The sequence below is a fragment of the Crassostrea angulata genome, chromosome 9 (assembly GCF_025612915.1).
Source record: "Crassostrea angulata isolate pt1a10 chromosome 9, ASM2561291v2, whole genome shotgun sequence".
Classification (NCBI taxonomy): Eukaryota; Metazoa; Mollusca; class Bivalvia; order Ostreida; family Ostreidae; genus Magallana; species Magallana angulata.
In genome coordinates, this window is record NC_069119.1 from 5,433,184 (window position 1) to 5,447,710 (window position 14,527).

At 34.1% G+C, this 14,527-nt stretch overlaps 2 protein-coding genes and 1 long non-coding RNA gene across 7 annotated transcripts in view; 2 read left to right on the forward strand and 1 right to left on the reverse strand.

The window, feature by feature from the left end:
- Positions 1–5,538, forward strand: part of LOC128162822 (melanocortin receptor 4-like) — a 41,489-nt gene extending 35,951 nt beyond the window's left edge. For all 4 annotated transcript variants that reach the window (XM_052826221.1, XM_052826222.1, XM_052826223.1 and 1 more), the window contains one exon: positions 1,522–5,538. In XM_052826221.1, the coding sequence (XP_052682181.1) occupies positions 1,554–3,089 (1,536 nt within the window). In that variant the 5' untranslated portion in view covers positions 1,522–1,553 and the 3' untranslated portion in view covers positions 3,090–5,538. The remainder of the gene's footprint in view (positions 1–1,521) is intronic.
- LOC128162821 (DNA mismatch repair protein Mlh1-like) overlaps positions 1–14,527 on the reverse strand; it is a 64,586-nt gene that overhangs the window by 35,696 nt on the left and 14,363 nt on the right. The window lies entirely within an intron of this gene.
- Positions 6,069–7,163, forward strand: LOC128162826 (uncharacterized). Its single transcript, XR_008240713.1, has 3 exons — positions 6,069–6,246; positions 6,404–6,485; positions 6,867–7,163. It is a non-coding gene; the product is annotated as an uncharacterized LOC128162826 (long non-coding RNA).

Consider the following 14,527-nt stretch of genomic DNA (forward strand, 5'->3'; position numbering starts at 1 on the left):
ATTTATCTTATTTTATTAATTACAAAACTCTTATTTTTAAAAGGGATAATAACAGCTAATTTAAGATTGGTTATAACCATCTCTCCGTTTCTCTTAATATACATGTATCTTTTGAGATTCAAAAATCTAGATTTGAAAATAGGATGAATGCAGAAAATTTCATTAGTTTGTCTTCCATTGACAAGATTTTTTTCTTACATTAATACTGCCTTACATTTATGAAGAAAAAAACATCAACAAATTTATTACATACACAAACATTTGAGAATTTAATGCTTCTAATTTTTCAGTGATTTAACTATTGAAAGACTGAACTGATTTAACTAAGGATAGATGTTTATATACCGGTACCTGATACCTTTATCAACAGTTTTATACATTTGTATATTGAAAATGCAGATTCAAAAATTAATTCAATTAATTTCCACAAAAATCCAAAATTCAATTGTAGCTCTTTTGTTTTTTAAATGATGTAACTGCATGTACAAGCAAATTTTTATTAGCAACTTTTTAATCAAGCCTACATAAGATACTTTGCATAAATTTAGTTTTGAAAAAAAATGATAACAGTGTATTCAATAATTTGATATTTTTTGGATATTAAGTCAGTGAAGCATTTTTTTTAAATTCAAAGGCTAGCTAGCTGCCTTACATGGATATAGAAATCACATTTGGTAATGCCTTAAAAAGTTTTTTTTTAATTTTACATGAAATCAACAAAACAATTCTATAATTCACTTAGGAACTTCTAGATTAATTTGTTATTCTACAAGTTTAGCAATACAACCAGCTAAATTCCATTGATCAACATTACATTGAGTCTCCAAGGTAGAGCTCAAGAAATGGAATCCCAGTTCTCGGGGGGTATAAACAGTTTCTGAGTCTTTAATATAGTTAAATATTAGACTAAAACTTGTGTGCTTAGAACACATTATTGCACAAACATTTCCACTGATGTTGAACCCAATCTGATTATGGGAAGGGCATCTGTGGCATCTCTAACCTTTGTTTTCATGATGAAAAACATATAGCTAGTACAACATATTGACAAGATGGATATATATCTTGTTATTATGTCATAGCGATCAAAGCGTTGGGGTTAATAAATAGTTTGCAAGATGTTGGGCTATTCAAACAGCTTCATTTGCTTTTTGAAGCACTTTTTAAAACTATCTTTATATGTTCTTTTCTTTTTCAGTTATTTTACAATGAACATTCTCATTAACACTGCTGTTCAATACATAAAGATATCTTGTTAAATGTTTCACAATAAATGATAATTTTTTAAAAAATATTTTAAATAAATGCAAACTTTTTTCATTTAATTTTTAAACTACGCATTTTGGAAAATTTATAATAATAATCTTGTTTGTTCCACAACTGGATATTTTTTTTCCTTTTAACTGCTGATAATTGTTTAATTCTTCTGTTTACTCCTACAGCTAATTATGAAACCACCTGTTATTTAACAATTAGTTTTTGTATTGTTTCCACTGTCTTATCATTTGTCTATTTTTACAGCTGATCACTATGGCCGAGGTGGACTAACTACAATGGATTTGCCTGACAATTTGTTTCCATTTGATCTAAATACTCTGCCAACGACTCTCAACACCACTGTGATCCCTTACAACATTAACACCACCGGCCTCTACACTGAATTCCTCAACATCATCAACTCAACCACATGGGCAAACCTACAGCCACAAAACATCCACGAAAGAGCAGACGACATCTTCAACCAACCGGAGAACATCATCACCTTGATCCTGTGCTTCCTGGCGCTGGCGGTGAACATTTTGTCTATTGCAGCCACCGCACACATCCCCCACGGACTGACCCACCACTCGAAGCTGATCATCAGCCTCGCGGTGTCCGACATCCTAGTCACACTTAGTGTTTTCATGCATATTTTGATCAAGGTCCTGGTGGCGCCGGTCATCCCGCCAACCATGGACAAGATGGAAGAGAGACTGACCTCAGCGTGCATGTTTCAGTTCGTGAACTCGATCAATATCACGGCCCATCTGATCTCCCTGCTCAACCTTTATGCCATGGCTCTTGACCACTACATCTCTGTCATGCAGCCACTACACTACTACCACATCATGAACGATTTCCGTGGGAACCTGATGATCACAATTCTCTGGGTCATTGCAGTGATTGGGGGCTTCTCCAATTTTTTCGCTGGATTTGGCAAAACCCAAAAAGACAGTTTTGTGAATTTCTGTGAGTATACACTTTACACAGAGTATCAGGCGGAGTACATTGTTATAATAATGGCCCTGATCTGCCTGGTTTCGATTCTGGTGATCTACATTCGCATATATCGTGAAGTCAAGCAAATCAATGCAAAATGTGTTACTCTTCTTAAAGATGGCTTGCACAATAAGAAGGCATTCAGAACCACTTTGTTAATCATAGGAACGTTCGTGGTGTGTTGGCTGCCTAGTATGACATTTCAGATAGCCATGATTATCCAAGTTCACGTGAACACAGAATCGGTCCGTAAACTCTTTAGCACCCTGATTCGGGCCAATAAATACCTCTATGCACTGCTACTAGTGAACTCTCTTTGTGATCCTATCATCTACGCTGTGCGACTCAAGGAAGTGCAGCACGGATACTTCAGACTGTTATCCCGCTGTTCCAAATTCTATCGGGAGAAAGTGAAGGAAGAAATTTACAATCAGTCCCGTGCTGCCTTGAGCACAAGAAGGCGTTCTACAGAATGCACAATCAAAATACTCCTCACAGACTGCAACTGGAACCAATCGTCTTCCGGTCTCCATAGAGATGCATCTGCTTCTCTGTTATGTGAGTCCAGGAGTGTCAGTGATCAGCTTTCTCCCAGACAAACTAAAAGCATGAATTTTAAGGAGGGGGCTTTAAGGCAAGAAAATAATGAACTTCTCCCTCTATTCTCAAATGATTCGGAATCTGTTGTGGATGTGACAAGCAATGAACAGGCTTCGCTATCTCTGTGTACACCAAACGGTTGCGCAGATCAAACAATGAACTCTACCAAAAGTGATATTAGTACTGTGACTTTAGAGAATGGAGAGATTCAGGTTGAAATGAGTGTTTAAAAGATTATAGTATTGATTTGATATTTTTAAAAAAAATCTAGGGAAGGGCTAGGTTTTACTAGTACTATTTCCATGAAATTATCTATTTGTCATAAGAACAATAAAATGGGTCTCTATATTTTTCAATTAGTACGATTATTCAGACACAGGAGAATTATTTCATTATTTATACTACAATTTCAAATTTATATTTATTTTCTTTATATATTCTGGTAACATTCGGGTGACTTTAGTTAGAGAGTTTAACAGCTAAGCAAAGCTATTGATTATATATATGAACATGTAGATACAGAAATTTCTCATCACACAACAACAATTTTTTCAAGTTTAGGTAGCTGAGCTTTATCTTCCAATAAGTCCAGCACACTACATCTGTATTAGTCAAACAGGGTGATTCCAACTATTGTGATATTTTTTCATGTTCTAGTTAATGCCAATCTGTGAGTGACAGTGGTTTCATCAGTATTCGTTGAATACCAATTTTCGTGGATTTCGTTGTTAAGTTGATCCACGAAATTAAATGTTTATCGAAGTTCAATTTCAACTAACATTTTGTATTGATAGAATCATTGGCCATGAATTACGTATCCTTGAAACTGTAGATTTCAGAAAATCGATGAAAATTGATACCCACGAAAATTAATGAAACCACAATATATCTCTATGTTCTGTTCTTAAGTCCTCAATTTTATAAACATTCTTCCTTTTAAAGTGGTTCTGGTGGTTGTGACCATTTCCATCTTTATTTACCACTTTTAGACAAAGATATAGAAAAATGTTCACTACTTTTAGACAAAGAAATCTGTATAGAGATATAGAAAAATGTTCATCCAAATTTTCAGCTAATATATTTGGATTTTTTTTTTTACTGAATAATAATCCATGGCCAAACATTCCATATTTAAAAAGTTTAAGGTAGATCTGATGGTTGATTTATTGACCACCCAACCTCCTTAAAAGTTCAAAGCCCTTTTAAAAAAGGGACTTAACTCTTGGAGGATAATTTATCTTTATATCTATTTTTCTTGAATAGATAAACTGAATAAATTTCAAAAACTCTATTGACTCATTTTTTTTTTTATATCATGTATAGTGTGTCACTGCTGTCAACAAACAATATTAAATTTTGTATATTGTAAAGAATATTTGAAAATCTGCAAGGGCTACTTCTAACAAATATATGCGAGTAATAACTCTGCGAGTAATAATAAGGCTTCTAAAGAACACATTTTCACAATTGCATTTCTAGAGTGTCAAAAGTTTACAGCTGTCAAAAAAATTAAAAGCATTTTATATCTGGAAATCTACGAGGAATGCATCTCACAATTGTACACTGATAATAATAATTTTGTGAGTTTAAGATTTTAGGGTACACATTTTGATATGATCCTCTCTGACATTAAGCTGAATGTATCTGGGCTGTACCCCCACGAAAACACCACCAGAAATGACGCACAAGCTGACACTAGGCCGACCTATCAGACACGGACCAGAGACTTGTCAGGTCCCTCATCTCTTTCGTATTGCATGAAATCACGTGTCTTACCAGATCCCTCCCTAGCAGGTGTCACATACACAGACAGACGGACGGACGGACAGACAGACTGATAGATAGATAAACAGACCGACCGACCGATCAATCGATCGATAGATAGAGACTTTATAAATCTCCCTAAGGAGGAGACTTATGTGTAAAAAATATAGGAAAATATTCAAATTTTAAAGCTGAAATATACAACTTGTTCTTTTCTATATGGTAGTCTCCTTAAATGCATGTATTCAATGACATATAAAAAGGTAAAAACCCCATATTTTTTTTTTCTCCAGCAATAAGTAATTCAAATTGAATAAATATAAATAGCAGGCTTTTGTTTGAACTATCTGAAAATTAACGACAATTTTCTATTCTAACAATGTTCAAACAACATATAAATGGTTTATATATCTGACCGAATGTATAAGTTCAGTTCAGGTTGATCATTAACCATCAGATAACGATTAAATGTTTCAGCTATTTATAATGACAATTGTCCAATAGGGTCCAATTTTATGATTAATTTCAACGGAGTGTGTTGCAGGATGAACAAACCATTATCTAGTCTGTTTGAGACACCAAGCATCCGATTGTAAAGACATCAGAGACCTGTTCAACAGAGCGAGCACTCACAAGCGCTTGCCATTTCAGTTGCAGGTATAGGTAATTTTGGTGAAGGCTCGCCAGCGCTCCCTCTGTTGAACATGCCTCATCAGTTGGCTAATGTGTTTGTCCAAAAACTGGGCCAAGGGGGTTTGTAATCAATTGTACACCCAGGTCTTAAAAGGAAGTGTCTTTACAATTATACTTACTCTATAACTGACCAGTGAGTATTAAATTAAGTCATTTTTCACTAAACGCAGTGGACCTAATTCATTTCTACAATGGATTTTTTATTCAAAGTTGTATATAATGTTAATCAATTAATGGTGAGTGAAAATCAATAAAAAAATATATGATCATCATCTTCCTTATTTTACTAAAGGTGTTTCAAAATTTGGGTACAAAAATCCTAAGATGAATTTATTAATTAATTAAAGTTGAAAAAGAAAACAATTTTAGGTTACTCAATAATATTTAAATTATTTTTATCTATATTACATCCTCTTAGCAGGTTTACTTACACATACAAAAATATAAAAGAACAAAGTGAGAGAGAGGAGGGAAAAAGGAAATTTCGCCTCCAGAATATCATTCCATAAATGCAAACGTGCTAAATATTTACCTATTTATACCTGTTTAACACCTGACCTGGCAAATTCTCAGTATGTCCAGGAGTCATGTGACAGAACTGTCCAATACAGAGTGAATAAAGAGCCATGCCTTTTTCTCATTCATATTGTCAAGCTTACACATGATTCTAGACTATTTCCCCATTATTTTCTCTGCTAATATCTGAACTGAACAAGTAATAAATCTTTCTAATTTTAACCCTGTGGATGACACCTCCCCCTCACCCACACTATTTAACTCTAGGGCTGGATGGTTTTGGCCATTAGTAGGCTAAATCAATCTCCTTCAGATGAAGAGCTCTGTAAAATTTTATGGCAGAGACTAAGAGTAAATTAGTTGACCATGCATCCAGCCATCTTACAAGTGGGATAGAGCATTACCTATGGATCTGTACGTCATGGGTTCGAATCCCACTGGGGATTTTGTAATTTTTACTTTTCAAACAAATTTTAAAACGTAATTTTTGGTATAATTTTGTAAAAATTGAAAACTCTAAACTGGTGAAAGTATTTTGATTCATAGGTACTTTCATCAACATTAATTTCAGAGGGTGTCCCATACCATCTTAAACAAATTGCAAAGGGCGGACCAGTCTAACTGCCCAAAAGTACCATGGAGTCAGTCTTAAGGTGTGTAGTTATAGTGTTAAGATAGTACTTCATGCTCTGATAACCCAATACTAATATAAATCCTGTAAGGATTTACACTGGCTAATCCCACAAATCTTGCATAAATGACCAGAACTTGACATAATGCCCCAGCATATATGCTCAGGACAACTCTGGGCATTGGCCCCAATCATTAACTAACCACTTATAACCTTGATGAGCGTGTTCTATACCTGGACTATAAAGATCAATCAAATGGCATAAAGAGAGCCCACAGGTAGTGCATGTGTGGGTTGCTAATTATTTATAGTCTCTAAAGACATTAATTCTATTGGTTCATCGAACTCCTTATGGGTCTTCCAGATCCTAAGACAATTTTCTCTTCTTTTTTTTACTTTTTAGGACAGTATGTGACAACATACTAACCCAAAGATTCTGAGTTGGAATAGGACTTTTGTTTACATGTATATTGCATAAATAGTTTTTTTTATTGTTGTCATGATTTCAAATGGTCCTCGTACATGCTAGAACAAACATGCTTGATCAAACATTTTAAATTTTTTTATCGAATTTCAGACTAGATAGTATTTTATCAATTTATCCATCTGTGTGTGTCTGTACAAAGAAAAAACTGAATTTACCGCTATCATAATAATCGGATGGTTTATAACATTAATATTTGTTATGATTGCAATTTCGCTGGAACTTCCCTGTTTTAAGGTGGAATGGGACCCCTCCATGTTAAGGCTGACTTCCTATCGAAATAAACAATAAAATCAATAATGATTTCATCAGAGTTTTCTTTTCTGAAAAAGTAACCTAACAGCGTAGCGCCATGGGATAGAGCGTTAACTTCGAATCTGTATGTCATATGAGTTCGAATCCCGCAGGGGTTTTTATATTTTCTATCTTAAAGTTTATAAAAAATCTTTAAAAACATGAACTTTGGTAAAATATTGTAAAATTTAAAATTCTAAATTGGTGACAGTATTTTAATCTTAATGAACTTTTATTCATGTTAATATCAACAGGTGTCTTATACCATCTTCATTAAGGCAAAAACAACACTTGTAGGAGTTATTTCGTCAAAAAAAATCATTACTTTTATTTTATCTTGTGTCTCACTGTGACGTGTTTTTCACGTGATGTGTTTAACTGCATGCTCTAAGGCATGCCGATTTCCAACAACACAAACGATTATTGTCTTCTTGTAATTAAGTTAATTATGCTTCAAAAAGATTGATTCAATTGATCTTACAAATAAAACTGTTTTTGGTTGGCAGCATGTTGCATTGCTTTACTACTTTTGTTTATTTTCACTTGATAGCTATAACAATTTCTAGTGTACTATCTCCTTGGAATTATGACGGGATCTACAGCTTTACCCAATGAAGTACATGTATCCATCTCTCTGCCATATTATACGGTCCAGCCAATGTGCAGGATTTTTCCAGGGGGAAATGCTTATGAACAAACCATATGAATAATATATATGGCAAATGGTGCATTTGTAAATTTCATTGAAATTGCATCTTTGAAGTTTGAATTCAAAAACAATCTTGGAATGTTTTCTTTCTAAAAGAGCAACACACTGAGCTCCATGCAATGTGAGGTGACAGATAGACAGATGGATGTAAGACAGAACTGAAAAACACCGCCCATCCTGGTCACATGACCTGACATAAAATATCATTATTATAACTGCTGATCCCTTCATGCACTTGGGAAACCCAAATATATGCAAAAGAGGAAACACCTAGTACTCATAACCATGCTTCCATGCTTTATAGCTTAATTGTCTGTCTGTAAATCAGTATGAAAGAAGACTTTTCTGATATTACATCAATTTTCACAGTCTTTTGCAAAACTCAGTCACCTTTTAGGGTGGGTCATGAATTTAAAAAAAAAAAATCATTTTATAACTAGGCCTTTTACAAACATGGGTTTCCAGAATAAAAGTTTAGAATGTTCAAAAGTTTACTTACATAAAAAAACAACATTAGATAGGAATGCTTCACATCAGTTACGGGGTTTTCTTGAAAATAACTTTAAGATTACTTTTAGAATGTTTGAGGTACCAAGTGAGTTTACTGACTCAGACTCAGACTTGGTTGTTACAGATGCAAGTTACAACATTTGATACAAAACTAATAAGTAATATTTCACCATAGGAAATTCATTAGAAATGGCTAAGAAAATCAAAAGCTAATTAAGGTGAATTATGGGACAGCTCCATGTTGTGATGTACTATTTATCAAAGTAAACAATAAAATCAAGTGTAATTCTAAAAAAAGTTTCTTCCTAAATTTCTCACCTAACAGGTCATGATTTTGAATTCTGCAAACAATTTTAAAACTTTCACTCTCTCAAAAATTTTTCAAATTTATTTTTTGGTTAAATATTAAAATTTAAAAAATTCTAAAACAGTGAAAGTACTTTAATTATAATGTACTTCAATCCATATTAATATTGACATATTTCCCATACCACCTTCAGCTATATATTATATTTGTAGAATCAATTATATCATGTATATTATATTAATGGCAATATAACATAGAAAACGGTGTGTTGATGTAAATGAACAAAAGTTAGTGAGAAAGATTAAAAGAAAACCTGACAACTTAGATCATTTAACTTTGCATCCTTATTCAGCATTGTAACAATTTGGACAATATTTATTTTCATAGTAATCTGAAAATTATTTCTCTGGAAACCAATATGATAAATTGTGTACAATTAAATTATTATCTATACACTTTATCAATAACACAGAATAAAAAAAAAAATCAGGTGAGGTATATACAAAAAATTCAAATCATTTTACTGGCTGCTGAACATGTGGATTACCGTTTGATTCCAGTCATGATTTTTTGCAAATCATGATGAGAATCTATATATGATTTTTATGTGGCCTAACAAATTAAGGAGATATTTTGAATTGACATTGCCCATCCTTGGTACTTGCAATAACTGTCGTTTATTGTAACGCAAAGGCATAACCCTTCAGCTGATACTCTTTCCTTGCACTTCTGGCTTATAATATGTCATTTATGATCTTATTTATACTCTATAACTCTGTCTACACTCTAAATATAGCTTCTCTTTTTTCTTTCTTATAACTTATATCACAGCCATTCATCAAGTATTTAAAGTAAACCTGGAAGGAAAAAATGCAAGTCTCCGTGCATGTCAAGCACAGAGCGAGCTTGAACTCTTGATCTTTGTGACATGGACAGTTTAAGGCAGTTCAAGGCAGGTCTTCTGCCACTAAGTTCTGTTATGAACCTATCTAAATCACAAAAATTGTCACGACGTTTAGTGCCAACTAATTACTACTGTAACCATAAATACATCACCAATGGTTGTGTCCCCTTAATAGCATACAGCTTGACTTCAACACTGCAAAATGTAGCCTTTGTAACACATAGCTATTCCTATCACACATACTGTACATACAGTATGATGCTATATATATTCGTACAAATTGGCGGCGTGTTTACATTCGCGCTTCACCTCACAAATTTAACATCGAATAAAAGGGTTTATCAATAGCATTGGAATTTCGTTAGTTACTGTAAACGTATTATATTTTGCGTGTACGATCTTTGTTGGAAATTAGTTTTTGAACAAGTTGGCGTGGATTTGAATTAGAGTTTTCCTGAGTGTGACTATTCTTATACATTTATGCATGGCATTTAGCGATGTACTTGATTTAGCGAAAGTATCGTTCCGCCAAAAGAGCTGAATAGAATACACAGCCAAATGTAGTATGTTAACAGTATTAATAACAATTTTTGGTCATGTGACATTTCATATGTCACATGATTTTACTGTCGTCTGCTTTGTAAACAAATCAGAATCGATGGAAACCAGATGAGGCGCAAAGCAAAGGAATTGAGTAATGAGGTAAAGAATGGTATGGCAAATGTTACGAGATGGCAAAAGTATTACCAATGTGTCAGAAACCTTCGGAATACCCAGATCTTTAAGAAGCATGAAGAACGACGAGGTTCCATAGAAAACATCCTCAGACGAGGCAGGAAATATACCATGACATCCCGAGATTATCAGAAACTTAAAGGCTTGTGAAAACCCACAGGAGAGAGTTTGAAGGATATTACAAACCAATTTAATGGAAACAGAACGGCCAGTATCTAAATGAACTGTGCAATTGCATTTGCACAAAAATGGATTCGTGAGATGGGTGGCAAGAAAGAAACTAGTGATCAGAGAAGTGAATAGAAAAAAGAGCTTGTCTTGGTGCAGAAAAAAGAGAAAATTGACTGTTGGATAAAAGTTATTTTTTCAGATGAGTCAAAAATCGTTGTAGGACAGAATTCTTGTGTCTATATTTGTAGAAAATGGGGCGAGGGCTGGAGACTGGACTTGGTTGAGGCACGTCGAGCATAGCCATCTTACGAAGTTATGATCAGGGGATACATTTTGTGGCATGGAGTAGGTACTGTTACAGCTGTTAATTGCAACATCAATGCAGAGAAATACCAGCAAGTACTGAATGACAATTTGTGGCCGGTTATAGTTCGACATTTTCCCAATTAACAGTACATCTTTCAGGATGAAAATGCGCCAGTAAACCGTGCTCGTTCAATGCAAGATTTTATCCTTAGAAATGGAATACCGTAATGTCGCATGTATAACACGCATTTTATTTCAGTCAAAATTTGGTCAAAAGTAGGGGTGATTGTTGTACATAGGACTTAAATTTTACCCCAATTTTTCAAACCGTGATTCTTGATACCATGGGAGTAGTGACTGCCGATATATAGCGTATTATGCAAGTTGTATGGGTGTATACTAAATTTACTGCATCAGAAATACCTTATTTATAGTTTTATTTCCATGTATTGAAATATTTATCCTCTCTCAACACTACTTCTTGCATCTAACAAGTTTAAATATCGCCAGTGTATTCGCCATTACTTAAGCAGCCACCTGTTGACTAGGCGCGTGGGCAATGTTTGTTTAACAATTTTCGGTGTCAGAAGCATGCACCTGTCTTGTGTCAGACTTCACAGAGTGTTTTCAAGTGCATGAAGATTAGCGATTATTCTGATTTTCTTAAACTTGATAACTTCATGTCCAGTTATGCAGTTAAACGTTATTGCTTTACATAGACACTGCTAAAAATACATCGATCATGTGTACAACTTGATAATGACGATATACGACATACATACGTTTCTTCACAATGAAATGATTTGACTATAACTAATCAATTAAATCATTTCTTTTGATGTTGTTTTGGTTTATATCTGCAAACATTATTACTTTTTAGCACTAAGCTGGGTGGCTGTTCTTCTCTACGTATGATGATCTTCAACTTCTCCGTTGTTGTATAAGAAACTCTTAATGAAGTGTCAAATGATATTTGATACCGCCCATGTAAATCATACTGTCCTTTTTAAGCAAAATTGCAAGAACTTTGACTCTAATATCGCTTGGGCCACATTCCAATCAGAAAATTACAGTAATTGCGCTTGGGTTATAAAATTATCATTAAACATAGATAGTTATTTTTAAAAATGGCGGCGGTCGATTTTCATCGTCTGTACTACTGTGAAATCATTAGATTTCGTGGTGGCTCATTTTTCGTGGAATTCGTGGGTACCTCTCATCCACGAAATAACATCCATCACGAATTGATGAATTAGGGTAATAAAGTCATATTCCCTTTTGTAGATATATATGAATACACGAAATTACGTCCCCACGAACCTGTAAAATTTAAGTCAACCACGAAAATTGGCCCCCACGAAATTTAATGATTCCACAGTATTTTCCGATCACAAAATTATAGAAATTACGCATGGATTATAAGTTATCATGAAACATTGATAGTTTCGGGGGAAATTGCGACCGTTGATTTTGCCATTTTAGGGTGTGTGTTATACCTAAGACCTGCCGTTTTTCCGCCAGTTTTGGGTCAACTTTGGGGGTGCGTATTATACATGAGTGCATATTATACACAAAACATTACAGTAAGAACCATGAGCTGGCCTGCACAAAGTCCCAACTTAAACATCATTGAAAATTTATGGTTGTTACTGAAAAGAAAGCTGCAAGCATATGTTGGTCGTATTGAAAACAAGGACGACCTGTTCTGTGTACACTGGGTATGGACATCTATCACGTCTCAGTACTGAAAGGTCATCTTACAACGTATTCGGTAAGTTTTAGTTATTAAGAATATTTTTTAAAGATGAAAACTAGAGCTTGAAGTTCGACCTAATTCTGTCGCGAATGTAAACATGCCGCCGTTTTGTACGAATATATATTGCATCACACTGTAGTTCTGAACACAATGCAATGTTGTCAACTATCAGCTCAAATTTGCTTTTTGATAAAAACTCACTGACCAAAGCATCAACTATGTACATTATATATATACAAATTTCCAATGGGTAATCATGATGGTCAAGGTATGATCTGGACAAGATTTGAGCATGAATAGATTAAATATGTTCAAAACTGAAAGCCAAAGTGACTTACATGCTATTTTGACCACACCTCCCAACAAGATGCATCAACTGACCAAGTTTGATGGCCCCAAGTCTTACAGACACAGAAAACCAGAACTTTTACACCAAAATATGCCCTTCGATTAATGTCTGTTTTTACTGCCGAATGTATGTAGATGCAAAAAATGTAAGAAAAAGCAAAGATTTTCTAAGCAGGTAATAATTTCTGGTCACTTGACCTCAAATTCACCCACTGCTAGCCAGTGTCCAGTGTCCCCAAAACAAACCCATTAATTCCTCCAATTAAATGCTGTGGTGCCAATCCGTACTATATCAAGAGTTTCACGTCATTGTCAAATCCTCCATGTTCAAAACTCAAGCCTTGTGGACGGTATTGAAGTACAAAGGACTATAAAAACGTATTACAAATTATTAAAGCTCGCCAAGACGTGACATCACCTTTATGAGAACACCTTCATTATAATACATGTACCAGTATATGATAATCCTTGTTAATGATCTTATTTAACAAAATATTAGTCTAAGACATTGTAGCATGGTTTGACACAACATCGTATATTATCATATGCTCCAAAGTTGTATGATACAATATCATATAACACAACATAAATGTTACGTTATCTTTGTCCAGTATCAAATCATATGAAACATTAACATTTCATATAGTACTATACAAATAGTGCTTGTTTTGTAAGTTAGCAGTTGATATTGACACCCTGAGAAAACAATTGTCAACGGATGCAAAGCAACGAGAGTGTAGTTACGTTATTTATGTAATACAATTAAATGCGATCTTGTAACAAATGCACCTAACCTACCTTAATTTGTTTTCATTTATTAAATTTAACAAGAAGAGATTTATTTTAGGAATAGTGAAACGAGAGACAAAATAACATTTCATATAATGTGATATTATATCATATGATATTTTATCATAAAATATCATACAATTATGGACTTTATTGTAGGTCGATATGTGGTTACATGGACCCATGTCAAGCGATATCAACAGATGACACAGAAAGTGATATCAACCGAGCTTGCGAAATCTTCCTACTAAGAAATTCTAGTGAAATACAGCCTAAACTGCCAAAGCAGTCACCCTATTAAGAAGTCATCACCTTTCGTATGTGGTCATTTTATCCCCCCCCCCCTTAAAAAATCTTATGATTGCACTCTAAAAAGATGTCACGTGTCTAACGCGGTCACCGGTCACCATATTTTGATCGAAGACTATTCTTTCGACATGCATTAGGGGTTAGGCTATATGATTGGTCACCTGATTTAAACCGGAGGATTTAAACATGGCTTCAAAATGTCAGGTAACTAATGTACACAATAGTTATATACAGTATAAACCCGTTTAGTATAAACACAGATATAGCAAATTCTCCGATATAGCGAAGTTTTTTTGCATCCCCAGTTCAAAATTTTAACAAATCTTTGCAAAATTTTATGCATTATAACGAATTTCGATATAACAAATTTACAGATAAAGCGAACTGATTTTGAGTCCCAAAGAGGTGAATAATAACCAAATTTTACAATTTTATAATGAAT